The 12,526-nt window shown below is 49.8% G+C and overlaps 1 protein-coding gene across 13 annotated transcripts in view; it reads right to left on the bottom strand.

Moving 5' to 3' along the window:
* The window catches only part of SUGP2 (SURP and G-patch domain containing 2), a 44,260-nt gene that overhangs the window by 31,577 nt on the left and 157 nt on the right, over positions 1-12,526 (bottom strand). For 5 of the 13 annotated variants that reach the window (XR_007721520.1, XR_007721518.1, XR_007721519.1 and 2 more), the window contains exons 1-3: positions 12,323-12,381; positions 9,762-9,893; positions 3,608-5,218 (exon numbers count right to left, since the gene is read on the bottom strand). Coding sequence is in view for 8 of the 13 variants with exons in the window: in XM_050769470.1 (XP_050625427.1) it covers positions 3,608-5,218; positions 9,762-9,893; positions 12,323-12,353 (1,774 nt within the window). In the remaining 5 variants the exon portion in view is untranslated. Of the gene's footprint in view, positions 1-3,607; positions 5,219-9,761; positions 9,894-11,881; positions 11,962-12,270; positions 12,398-12,526 lie in introns of those variants that run through there. The other 8 variants (XR_007721521.1, XR_007721522.1, XM_050769468.1 and 5 more) reach the window with 6 other exon arrangements.

Raw genomic sequence — 12,526 nt, 5'->3', positions numbered from 1 at the left:
CAAAGCATTCAATCAAAGATGTCATTCCAGCATTTCTTTCTTTTTTTTTTTTTTTCCTAGACGGACTTTTGCTTATCACCCAGGCTGGAGTGGAGTAGCACGCTCTAAGCTCACTGCAACCTCCACTTCCCAAGTTTAAGCATCTCTCCTGCCTCAGCCAGCCTCCCAAGTAGCTGGGATTATAGGTGTTTGCCACCACGCCAGGATAATTTTTGATTTTTAGTAGAGACAGGGTTTCATCACGTTGGCCAGGCTGGTCTCGAACTCCTGACCTCAGGTGATCCACCTGCCTCAGCCTCCCAAAGTGTTGGGATTACAGGTGTGAGCCACTGCGCCTGGCCCATTCCAGCATTTCTTTTTTCCTTTCCTTTTTTTTTTTGGAGACGGAGTCTCGCTCTGTTGCCAGGCTGGAGAGCAGTAGCAAGATCTCGGCTCACTGTAACCTCTGCCTCCCGGGTTCAAGCAATTATCTTGCCTCAGCCTCCCGAGTAGCTGGGACTACAGGCACATGCCACCACGCCTGACTAATTTTTTGTATTTTTAGTAGCAACGGGGTTTCACCGTGTTAGCCAGAATGGTTTCGATCTCCTGACCTCGTTATCCCTCCGCCTCGGTCTCCCAAAGTGCTGGGATTACAGGAACGAGCCACTGCACCTGGCCCATTCCAGCATTTCTTTCTTTCCTTTTTTTTTTTTTTTTTTTGAGACGGAGTCTGGCTCTGTCGCCCGGGCTGGAGTGCAGTGGCCGGATCTCAGCTCACTGCAAGCTCCGCCCCCCGGGTTTACGCCATTCTCCTGCCTCAGCCTCCCGAGTAGCTGGGACTACAGGCGCCCGCCACCTCGCCCGGCTAGTTTTTTGTATTTTTTAGTAGAGACGGGGTTTCACCGTGTTCACCAGGATGGTCTCGATCTCCTGACCTAGTGATCCGCCCGTCTCGGCCTCCCAAAGTGCTGGGATTACAGGCTTGAGCCACCGCGCCCGGCCTCCTTTTTTTTTTTTTAGATGGAGTCTCACCCTGTTGCCCAGGCTGGAATGCAATGGCACGATCTCAGCTCACTGCAACCTCCGCCTCCCGGATTCAAGCGATTCTCCTGCCTCAGCCTCCCAAGTAGCTGGGATTAGTCACGCGCCTCCACATTCAGCTAATTTTTGTATTTTTAGTACAGATGGGGTTTCATCATGTTGGCCAGGCTGGTCTCGAACTTCTGATCCACCCGCCTCAGCCTCCCAAAGTGTTGGGATTATAGGTGTGAGCCACCATGCCTGGCTCCATTCCAACATTTCTAACAGGAACATGAGCAGCGGTGGGGAAGCCTCATGAGATGTGGGCCCTGCCGCCAGCTATCCCGCTATCCAGACAGGGAACTGAGGCTTGCAGATGCCAACTACATGTGAACCCAGGTCTGTCTGGCTTCAGAAACCTCTAGTAAAAGGCAGCATGAATCCAGCATCAAGGGAAAGGTGAGGTAATTTACATTAGGTCAATATCACGATGTAGCAAAGGCTGTGGAAACAAAGAGGGCTTTCTGGCAATCACGTAGAAGAGCAGGCGGTAGCATTTTCAGTCCAGCACGCCTGCAGCTGCAGGAAAGCATGGGGAACATCGAAGGCTGTGAGAGGGTAAGTGGGTGGGTTACAACCACTTTAGGTTATGGGTGACTTTTCTTCCTTCAAACAGTATCCCATCACTTTGTGAAGGGCTGGGGAATAGGGTCCCTTCAGCCCTGAGCCTACTTCTGGAAGGATTCCTCTCTGGGGGTAGGATGTGGCCACCTGTATGTGGTGGGACCTATCCAGTGTCTAGTGCCGTTGGGGCTTCATGAGGGTGGTGAAAGAGCAAAGAAAGTCAGGAACAAATGAGACTTCCTCACTGGGCTGGGGGAAATGGAAGGTGAAAACCACATCAGTGGGAAAAGTGCTTTCTCCCTATCACAAGAGTTAAGACAGCATGGTTACCATGTATGCTTGAGATCTCTGGGATGTCTGGGCTGTGAGAGCCCATTCTGGGAGTTTAGGAGGAAGGAACAGGGAAATCAAACAGCTTATCACTTCTATTTCTCTTCCTTGGCCTTTTCCTCTCCCCAGAAAGCCAATGATAACTGCTAATTAGCAGGTGTACTTAAGTAATTTACCAACTTTAGCCAGTCTAGGAAAGTGAGTACGGCGAAAAGGTGCATCCACTATGTGGAATGACCTGGCTGGTCCCTACACATCCTTCAATACAGCTCAAGCATGACCTCCACAACTCTCCAGGCTGGGCTGGAGCCTCTCCTGTGTCACTTTAATTCTAGCATAGGGGTGACTGTTTTTTTGTTTTGGTTTATTGAGAGACAGGGTGATGCTAGCCCAGGCTGGAGTGCAGTGGCTATTCACAGATGCAATCACAGGTCACTGCAGCCTTGAACTCCTGGTCTCAAGCAATCCTCCCTCCTCAGCCTCCCGAGTAGCTAGGATTACAGACATGTGCTACCACCCCTGGCTCACGAGTGACTGGACTTTGTGATTTTCTTCCCTCAGGAGACTGGGGATTCCTCAGAGACCATGCTCTGTGTTTTTTCTCCCTTCTAGTAATACCTTCTGGGGACATGTTGGAACAAGGGTTCCAAGCCAGGCGCAGTGACTCACGCCTATAATCCCAGCACTTTGGGAGGCTGAGGCGGGTAGATCACTTGGGCTCAGGAGTTTGAGACCAGTCCAGGCAACATGATTCTCTACAAAAAATACAAAAAAAGTTAGCCAGGCACAGTGGTACAAGCCAATAGTCCCAGCTACGCAGGAGGTTGAGGTGGAAGGATCACTTGAGCCCAGGAGGTTGGGGCTGCAGTGAGCCATGATCATGCCACTGCACAACAGCCTGGGTGACAGGGCATGACCATGTCTCAAAAAAACAAAAAGAAAGAAAGAAAGTCAAGCCTTCTTTCTTTCAAAGATTAAAAAGAAAAAAAAAAAAAAAGAATAAGGGTTCTTAACCTTGGCTGCAGAAAGGTATGAACCCCTCAGAAGATATAGGTAAAATTGTGTATGAATAGATGAGCATTTTTTCTGGCAATGGCCACAGCTTTCTACCAAATCCCGAGAGGTATCTGACCTAAAAATGTCCAAAGATTTTTGTTTTTCTGAGACAGAGTCTTGCTGTTGCCCAGGCTGGAGTACAGTGGGGTGATCTCAGCTCACTGAAACTTCCACCTCCCAGGTCCAAGTGGATTCTCCTGCCTCAGCCTCCCGAGTAGCTACGATTTTGGGTGCATGCCACCACACCCGGCTAGTTTTTGTATTTTTAGTAGAGATGGGGTTTCACTATGTTGGCCAGGCTGGTCTTGAACTCCTAGTCTCAAGCAACCCGCCACCTCGGCCTCCCAAAGTGCTTGAATTACAGGCATGTGCCACCACACCCAGCTGTCTAAAGACTTTTATGGTAAACAGCAGATTCCTAAGACACATTCACAGAATGAATGGCAGACATATATTGGCCAATGTGCATTTTCTACTAAAATCTTGATTTGTTTCCAATTGGCTAAAGAGCTTCTGTGTAAAAAAATCTCAAATAAAAGACATTACCAAACAAAGACGAAAAACAACAAATAGAAACTTTGGCTGTTTTCCTTACCATCACTCAGACTACTTGGAGCCTTGGCCTGAATTTCGGGTTTGGTAAGAGGAATCATTTTCTCCTCCTCTCGCGTCGGCTCTGGTTCGGCTTTCTTAACCTGGAGGGGACACCCACTGCTGACTAGCCAGGCCTTCAGGTGGTCTATGTACTCTCTCCCAAACAAAGTGGAGTCTTCGAAGTTTGGAAATGCAGCAGGTGATGGAGCTATATCTTGCAGGCCGACAGCTTCTAAGATTTTCTCTTGCCGGAAAGAAGAGGCCAAGGAGAATGTCTGTCCCAAAAGGGCCAAAGACTTCCGGCAGAGAGAATTGGTGGTTTCTAGGGCAAGAGCCAAGTCCAGGGGGTTACTGAGGGTCTTCATCTTGACACTCAGCTCGTAGGCATTGCAGGCCATAAGCAGAGGTGTGACACTCTTCAGAAGCCGGTCTTGAAGTCTCATTATGTACTTGTCAAAGGGCTTTATGATTTCAAAAAAGCAATTTTTGGTCTTCACAGCACCTTTGTCTAAAAGCATGTTTAAAAACTCATTATCAACTCTGGGTGTTTTCAAAGCAGAGTGCTTTAAAAATTTGATAGTAAAAAAGCAAAAATCTCTGTGCTCTGGTTTTAAGGAACATTTGAATGAGGCAAGCATTTTAGCACAGGTTTCTGTTTCAAGTTCAAAGAGAGTCTGGAAAAGCTGGGAAAATTTAATATCATCTTTTATGGTGTGGAATCCTGCCCATTTGATTATTTCTATCCCAAATCTTGAAAAAACATCAGACTTATCTACGATGTCAAAGCTCATCTTTCTTCTGGGGAGCCGAAGATTCTTCAGATCCAGCCCCAGAGGGATCTTCTGAATGGGGAACTGGATATCTCCTGTCCCTGGGTTTGTCCCCAGGGTCACATCAGGACTTGGAGTGGTTTTCTGGATTTGGTTAGTGCCCTGAGTTTTGGGAGTAATACGATTCATGGTGGGTATTTTTTTTGTGCTCACATTTCTCAATGTGACAAGTTTCCCAACACCCCCCTTAGCTGTGAGCAGGCCCTGAGACTCCCCCTTTCCTAGGAGGGAACCTTCCTGGTCAACGATGTTTAAAGCTCGGCCTCTGGCCTGGACTTGACTGCTGCCCCTGAGCACAGAGTCAGCCTCCCCAGGATGGTCTACGTCATAATCCCGACTCTCCTTCTCCAAACACTCTTTCTCAATCAGCCTGGAAGATCCAAAGTCTCCCAAAACTGCAGAGGGACCAAAACTATACTCCTGTGACCAAGAGGAGGACTCTTGAGAAACTGGATGGCCAAAGTCTTGCTCCCAAGAACCACGGAGCGCAAATTTCCAGTCCTGAGAACGGAAATGTCCCAATTTCCGGTGGCCAATGACCTGGTCCCGAGAATCAGAGTGAGAAAATTCCAGATCCCGGCCACATTCTTTGCGAAAGTAGCTGTCATCACTGATGGAAGGGTTGCTTGATCTGAAGGAAGGCCCTGGAAATACGTCACTTCTCAGGCCTTCTCTTCCGGCGTCTCGCGAGTGAGCTACAGATCCACTGAGGGAGTATCTGCTATCGCTGTGGACATCATCATACATCTCTGCTCTGGATCTTGGGACTGCCCTTAAGAGATCTGAAATAAACCATTCAAAAAAAGAAGAAGCCAAAAGGTACTTTAGACCAGAGGATGCAAACAGTGCAAACAAACAGTCCACGGATCACCAGGCAGGAAAAGTGCTTTATACACCTCAGTGCTGTTTGCCAATCCGTATTTGTTGCTAACATTTAAAATGTGTGTGGTGTCATTTAAAAATCTGGATCGACTACTTACTAAAACAGGAGATCTAAAAGCACCAACCCTGAGTTTGCCCTGATGACAATCAACCCAGGATGGGCAGCAGCAGCCCAACGGGCAAGACACAGACTCTCTAAGTTGGCACCAACAGCCCTCGCTCATTCAGATCCCCTACTCTCTAGCCATCTGGGTTGGCAATCCCTCTTTTAGTCTGAGGAAAGGGTGTTTGGTCCCCAAATAACCTGGATATCTTTACTGCAACTGGAACACTTCTGTGTTTCTACTTCTATCTCAGAACAGATAGGTTTTACTGAGGTTACCTGCCTTCACCGCTTCCTAGAAGGAAGTCTCAGCCCACGGTGCAACCGTGAGGCTAGACGAACCATAGCTAACACCACACCCACCACAGCTGACCCAAAGTTGGCTGAACCTATCCCTTGGAAAGGTAGGCCAGGCCAATCGACCCTCTCTCTGGAGCTGAAAAACCACAGACTGAGGCAGGCAGGAGGGAGGGCAGAAGCTTAGCAAGATACATCAAGAGAGGCCATGATGGAAACGGAACAGTGTCTACTTCTGTCCTTCTCCATGTAGAAAAGGGGAAATGGGTCAGGCACAGTGGCTCAAACCTATAGTCCCTGCACTTTGGGAGGCCGAGGTGGGAGGATCACTTGAGCCCAGGAGTTTGAGACCAGCCTGGGCAACAGAGCAAGACCCTGTCTCTGTCAAAAAGAAAAAAGGGCATAGGGGAAGATATATTTGCATTTGCTTAATCACATGGAGAAACTGTAAGAAGCAAGGAATAGAAGCGATGAACTATGGGCATATGAGAACAGCGGGCCTCAGGGAGAGTTTTCATGGAGCGCCTTTCTTTCTAGCTTTTCAATCAGAATCAATGACCTAGTTTAAAAAAAAAAAATGAATAGGGAAAGAGAGGTGCCAGGAGGTAGTAACGGGTTAAGAGGCCACAGGAAGCCAAAGTGTATATAAATCCTAGTTCATTTGTTCAACAAGTACAAACTGGGCACCTACTGTGTGCAAGCACAGTACTAGGCACTGAAGTTATGGCAAGAAAATAAGAACTCTCTGAAACGTGTCAGTTGAGAGAGTCAGACAAAAAACAGGAATATATCAGATACAAGTAAGTACCAAGAAGACAAATCAAGCAGGTGGGAACCTGAGAAGGCAATGACATTTTGAGACAGGCTGGTCAAGGAGAGTAGCTCTTTTTTTTTTTTTTTTTTTTTTTTTTTTTTTGAGACGGAGTCTCGCTCTGTTACCCAGGGTGGAGTGCAGTGGCCGGATCTCAGCTCACTGCAAGCTCCTCCTCCCGGGTTCACGCCATTCTCCTGCCTCAGCCTCCCAAGTAGCTGGGACTACAGGCGCCCGCCACCTCGCCCGGCTAGTTTTTTGTATTTTTTTAGGAGAGACGGGGTTTCACCGTGGTAGCCAGGATGGTCTCAATCTCCTGACCTCGTGATCTGCCCGTCTCGGCCTCCCAAAGTGCTGGGATTACAGGCTTGAGCCACCGCGCCCGGCCAAGGAGAGTAGCTCTAACACTTTTTTTTCTTTTTTTTTAGAGACAGAGTCTCACTCTGTTGCCCAGGCTAGAGTATTGGAGTACTAGAGTGCCGGGGCGCAATCTTGGCTCACTGCAACCTCCACCTCCCGGGTTTAAGCTGTTCTTCTGTTTCAGCCTTCTGGGTAGCTGCGATTACAGGGGCCCGCCACATTTTTGTATTTTTAGTAGAGACGGGGTTTCACCATGTTGGCCAGGCTGGTCTCAAACTCTTGACCTCAGGTGATCTGCCTACCCTGGCCTCCCAAAGTGCTGGGATTACATGTGTAAGCCACTGCACCCAGCCATCTTTTTTTGAGACAGGGACTCACTCTGTGGCCCAGGCTGGAGTACAATGGCACAAACACGGCTTACTGCAGCCTCAATTTCCTGGGCACAAGCCAACTTCCTGCCTCAGCCTCCCAAGTAGCCAGAGCCATAAGTACATGCCACCATGCCCAGATAACTTTTTATTTTTTGTAGAGAGGGAGTCTCACTTTTTTGCCCAGACTAGTCTGTAACTCCAGGGCTCAAATGATCCTCTTGCCTCAGCCTCCCAAAGTGGTGAGATTGCTGGTGTGAGTCACTGTGCCCAGGCCCCTAATCTTTCTGGAGGTAACTAAGATATGTATTGGTGCTTGAGTCTCTAGGTAAAGTTAAAGATTTAAATCTCCATCTAAATAAAACATAAATATTCAGTATTACATACATGCATTACACTAAAACAACTAAAGAATGCACAAATACCATGGATACGGTTATACCTCAGAGGGATAAGCAAGCAGTTAAGAGAACTTTAATTTTAACCTTTACTTCTTATTTGTTCCAATATTTTATAACAGGAATGTTTGTGTGTAGTACTCATGTGATTATTGAAAACTCAAGATCTGAAGACAATCTCTGAGCCTGCTTTGTCCAGGTCCAGAGCATGTTTGTTATTCCTACCCCAAACACTTAGAAGTCACCCAACACAGGAGACCTCCTCCACCCCAAGGCTGGTGTGGCTGGGAGCAGCACTGTCTGTGCTACCCAGAGGAGACAGGCAGAGGAGTGAGTACACGATGTACTTCCCTGGGGCAGGAAAGAGCAACCAAATCAGCCTCAAGGCATGCTAAGGCTTCCCGGGGGAAGGCACCTGTGATCTGTCTTGAGGGAATTTACCAGGCAGTGCTGGGACAGGAGGAATTCAAAGTGTAGGTAGCAGGCAGCACAGCAGCCCTCAGTGTGAGGCCCAAGGCAGGAGGTGAAGGACCCTTCATGTCATCCTGCGATCTGTGCAGGCACTGTTTTTGATTCTGCTGGCATGGTGTGTCAAAACCTTCCAATGGGAATGTTTTCAGACAGGGCCTAAAATCAGCAGCTCTACAGGCCACCCCATGCCCTCCTGTCTTGTTTATATTGTGGCCTGACTGCTCCTGCACTCCTCTGAGGGTGTGTCCTGTAGTGGGGAGGCCCAAGAGGCCAAGGAGAGCAGTGGTTCAGTAAGGCTGTCACTAACAGATCTGTGGATCAACTCTATAAAAGGAAGACATGAGGGGAATGAAGCCAGAAACAGAGAGACGCTGCAGAAGGAGATTGTTCTGATTATCCAGGTAAGAACTGGTAGAGCTGGCCGGGTGTGGTGGCTCACGCCTGTAATCCCAGCACTTTGGGAGGACGAGGGAGGTGGATCACAAGGTCAGGAGTTCAAGACCAGCCTGACCAACATAGTGAAACCCCATCTCTACTAAAAAAAAATACAAAAAAATTAGCCGGGCATGGTGGCAGGCGCCTGTAATTTCAGCTACTCGGGAGGCTGAGGTAGGAGAATTGCTTGAACCCGGGAGGCAGAGGCTGCAGTGAGCCAAGATCACGTCACTGCACTCCAGCCTGGGCGACAGTACAAGACTCTGTCTCAAAAAAAAAAAAAAAATTAAGTGGTGATGGGGATGGAGCCAGTAAATGGATCCAAGAACCTGTCTTGGTGCTGTGAGCAGTGGCTCATGCCTGCAATCGCAACACACTGGAGGCAGAGGTGGGAGGGTAGCTTGAGCCCAGGAGTTGCAGACCAGCCTGAACAACATAGCAAGACCCCATATCTATTAAAAGAAAAAAAAAAAAACCACCAAAAAACAAAACTGGGCTGGGCTCGGTGGCTTATGCCTATAATCCCAGCATTTTGGGAGGCCAAGGCAAGCGGATCACCTGAGGTCAGGAGTTTTGAGACCAGCCCGGCCAACATGGTAAAACCCCATCTCTACTACAAATACAAAAATTAGCCGGGCGTGGTGGTGCATGCCTGTAATCCCAGCTACTCAGGAGGCTGAGACAGGAAAACCGCTTGAACCCAAGAGGCAGAGGTTGCAGTGAGCCGAGATCCCTCCAATGCCCTCTAGCCTGGGAGACAAGAGTGAAACTCTGTCTCAAAACAAACAAACAAACAAACAAACAAAACTGTCCTGAGGTGGGTCAGGGAGGATATACTGCGAGAGGCTCCAGATATCTGCGTAATGATGACTGACAGATCAAAACATTATCCCCTGACCAAGTGCAGTGGCTCATGCCTATAATCCCAGCACTCTGGGAGGCAGAGATGGGAGGATGGCTAGAGCCTAGGAGTTCACGGTTGCAGTGAGTTAAAACTGTGCCATTGTACTTCAGCCTGGGGGAGACAGTAAGACTCTGTCTCAAAAACTAAACCAAACCAAAATAAAAAACCATTATCTCCTAAATAGGGAATGTAAGGATCAGAGGACTGGTATTATTTGCCCAAGGTACTGCAATCTTCCTGCCGTGGCCCTAAGATAGACCCCCAACCAAAACAACAACAACAATACTTTATTTTACCTTGAGCTTTAAACTGAAGAGTTTCGCTTACAGCCTCACCGCTGGCATCCATGTGATATCGCTTGGCTTTTTCTTGTAATACAGCATCAAAAGTCTCCTGTGTAATTCGTCTGGCTGCCATGTTATTTTGCCCTATGGTGAGACAGAAAAAACTACACTAAGAGTCACAACTTGGGGCTGGGCATGGTGGCTCAGGCCTGTAATCCTAGCACTTTGGGAGGTTGAGGTGGGCGGATCGCCTGAGCTCAGGAGTTCGAGACCAGCCTAGGCAACATGGTGAAACCCCCGTCTCTACTAAAATACAAAAAATTCAGGCTGCGTATGGTGGCTCACACCTGTAATCCCAGCACTTTGGGAAGCTGAGGTGGGCGGATCATTTAAGATCAGGAGTTCGAGACCAGCCTGGCCAACATGGCAAAACCCTGTCTCTACTAAAAACACAAAAATTAGCCGGGCGTGGTGGTGTGCACCTTTAATCCCAGCTACTTGGGAAGCTGAGGCAAGCAAATTGCTTGAACCTGGGAGGTGGAAGTTGCAGTGGGCTGAGATCATGCCACTGCACTCCAGCCTGGGCAACAGAGTGAGACTCCATCTCAAAAAAAAAAAAAAAAAAAAGCACCAGGCATGGTGGCACGTGCCTGTAATCCCAAATACTCAGGAGGCTGAGGCATGGGAATTGCTTGAACTGGGGAGACAGAGGTTGCAGTGAGCTGAGATCATGCCACTGTACTCCAGACTGGGGGACAGAGCGAGACTCTGTCTCAAGGGAAAAAAAAAAAAAAAACAACACACACACACACACACACACACACACACAAAACTGTGCTCACAGAACCTGTTCTATTTCACCTAATCCTCAAAGTAAGGAGGCAGTAATCCATAATCCTCGCATGGAACTTCAGAGGCAGGCTGGACCCTTTTTATTTTTTATTTATCTTTAATTTTTTTAGTAGAGATAGGGTTTTGCCAGGTTGGCCTGGTTGGTCTCGAACTCCTGACCTCAAGCAATCTGCCCACCTTGGATGGACTCTTTTAAGGGGGCCTCTGCCCTCACGAAGTTCACAGGTGTGTGCTGGCTGAAAAGGAGCAAAGACAAATCTCTGAGCCCATCTCCTTGGAATCCATTAAAAGCAGCTCTGTGAAAGCAGTTCTATCTGCTGGAGGAAGGTGTCAACCAACACACGTAACTGAGCATAACAGAGTAGGAAGGGTGGGACCACAACCCTCGCAAATCGTGGTTAGGAAAGAAGAGATCAATCTTTTTTTTCTTTCTTTTTTTGAGACTCTCTCTGTTGCCCAGGCTGGAGTGCAGCAGCATGCTCACTGCAACATCCGCCTCCTGGGCTCAAGCAATTCTCCTGCCTCAGCCTCCTGAGTAGCTGGGATTACAGGAGTCCGTCACCGCATCCGTCTAATTTTTACATTTTAGGCAGAGATGGGGTTTCACCATGTTGGCCAGGCTGGTCTTGAATTCCTGACCTCAAGTGATTCGCCCACTTCGGCCTCCCAAAGTGCTGGGATTCCAGGCGTGAGCCACTGCGCCCGGCCCAGGATCGCTCTTTTCCCATTTGACAGACTCAGTAGTGCACAGAGGCTCTGAGAACTTCCTTCCCTTCTAAAAGAAGCCTCTTGACGGTGAGTGGCAGGACCCCCAACCAGTGACAATGAACGAGTGACAGAGTCCATTCTGTGCTGGGTCCTTGCGCGATCTCCCAACCACCCACTGAAGAGGCAGGTCCTGTTACGAATGACATTAGGGTGAGGAGGCAAAGGGAGACAGACTCAACGACCCATTCAAGATCAGACAGCCCAGATTTGAACCTGGCAAAGAGCGTATTCATGCATCCAAAGCCCCGAAGAATGGGTAAAAAAAGAAGCAACATTTTGGGGTCCAGGGGCTGCATCCTTAACCATCAAGATATCCCGCCTCGCAAAATCTCCAACTTTAAGACGCAACCCGTAGGGTCGATTTCCCATCACGATCTCCCCCTCGTCCCATCCTTCAGCCCTTTTCCCTGGGTGCCCCCTTGTTCTCTGCTGGCAAAGGGCAGGGTTCCAGGGTCAGGTGACCCAGGTTCAAATCACACGATCCTAAGCTTTCTGTGCCTCCGTTTCCCTACCTACGGAAAGGGCAGCTAGTAAACGGGCTGGTGTGTGGGCTGAACCGGTTCTAAAGAGGGGAAGGGCCCGATGCAGCGCTGGGCGCCGTTATCTCCTCCCCAGCGGGGGCCGCTCCGAGTTCGGGAGGAATGAATGAACGACTGAACCAATGAGCCTTTGTGGAAGCGGCCCGCCGTCTCCCGGTCTCTGAGGACGAGGAAATAGGGGCGCCGGGCCCGGGAGGCCGCAGCCGGCCACCCGGGCCAACCTGGTGGGGACGCGGCCGCCGCCGCAGCCAGAGGGCCGAGCCTGCGACGCCATCACGGAGCCCGGGGCGAGACCCCAAGGCCGAGCCCGAGCCTCCCACCCCGGGACCCACCCACCGACGACGCCAGGGCCCGGGCCTCACCCCGAGACCACCGCGCGCGGAGCCGCCCCCGCCGCCGCCTCAGGCTCCTCACCCGCCGCCGCCGCCGCGCGAGGCGGGGACATGCAAATGAACCAACGGTCTCCGCAGCGCCGCGCCGCGCAGGCGCAAGCCGCCGCCGAGTCCTGGTGCGCAGGCGCGGGCCGCTGCTGCCCGGCTCCCTTGCGCAAGCGCGGTGGCCGCTTCTTCTGGGCGGACGCTCGGGAGGCAAAACGTTTCCCTGCTGGGGGCGGCGAGC

The sequence above is a fragment of the Macaca thibetana genome, chromosome 19 (assembly GCF_024542745.1).
Source record: "Macaca thibetana thibetana isolate TM-01 chromosome 19, ASM2454274v1, whole genome shotgun sequence".
Classification (NCBI taxonomy): domain Eukaryota; kingdom Metazoa; phylum Chordata; class Mammalia; order Primates; family Cercopithecidae; genus Macaca; species Macaca thibetana.
Note: the sequence above shows the minus strand (reverse complement) of the source record. Positions and strands in the feature narration are given on the sequence as shown.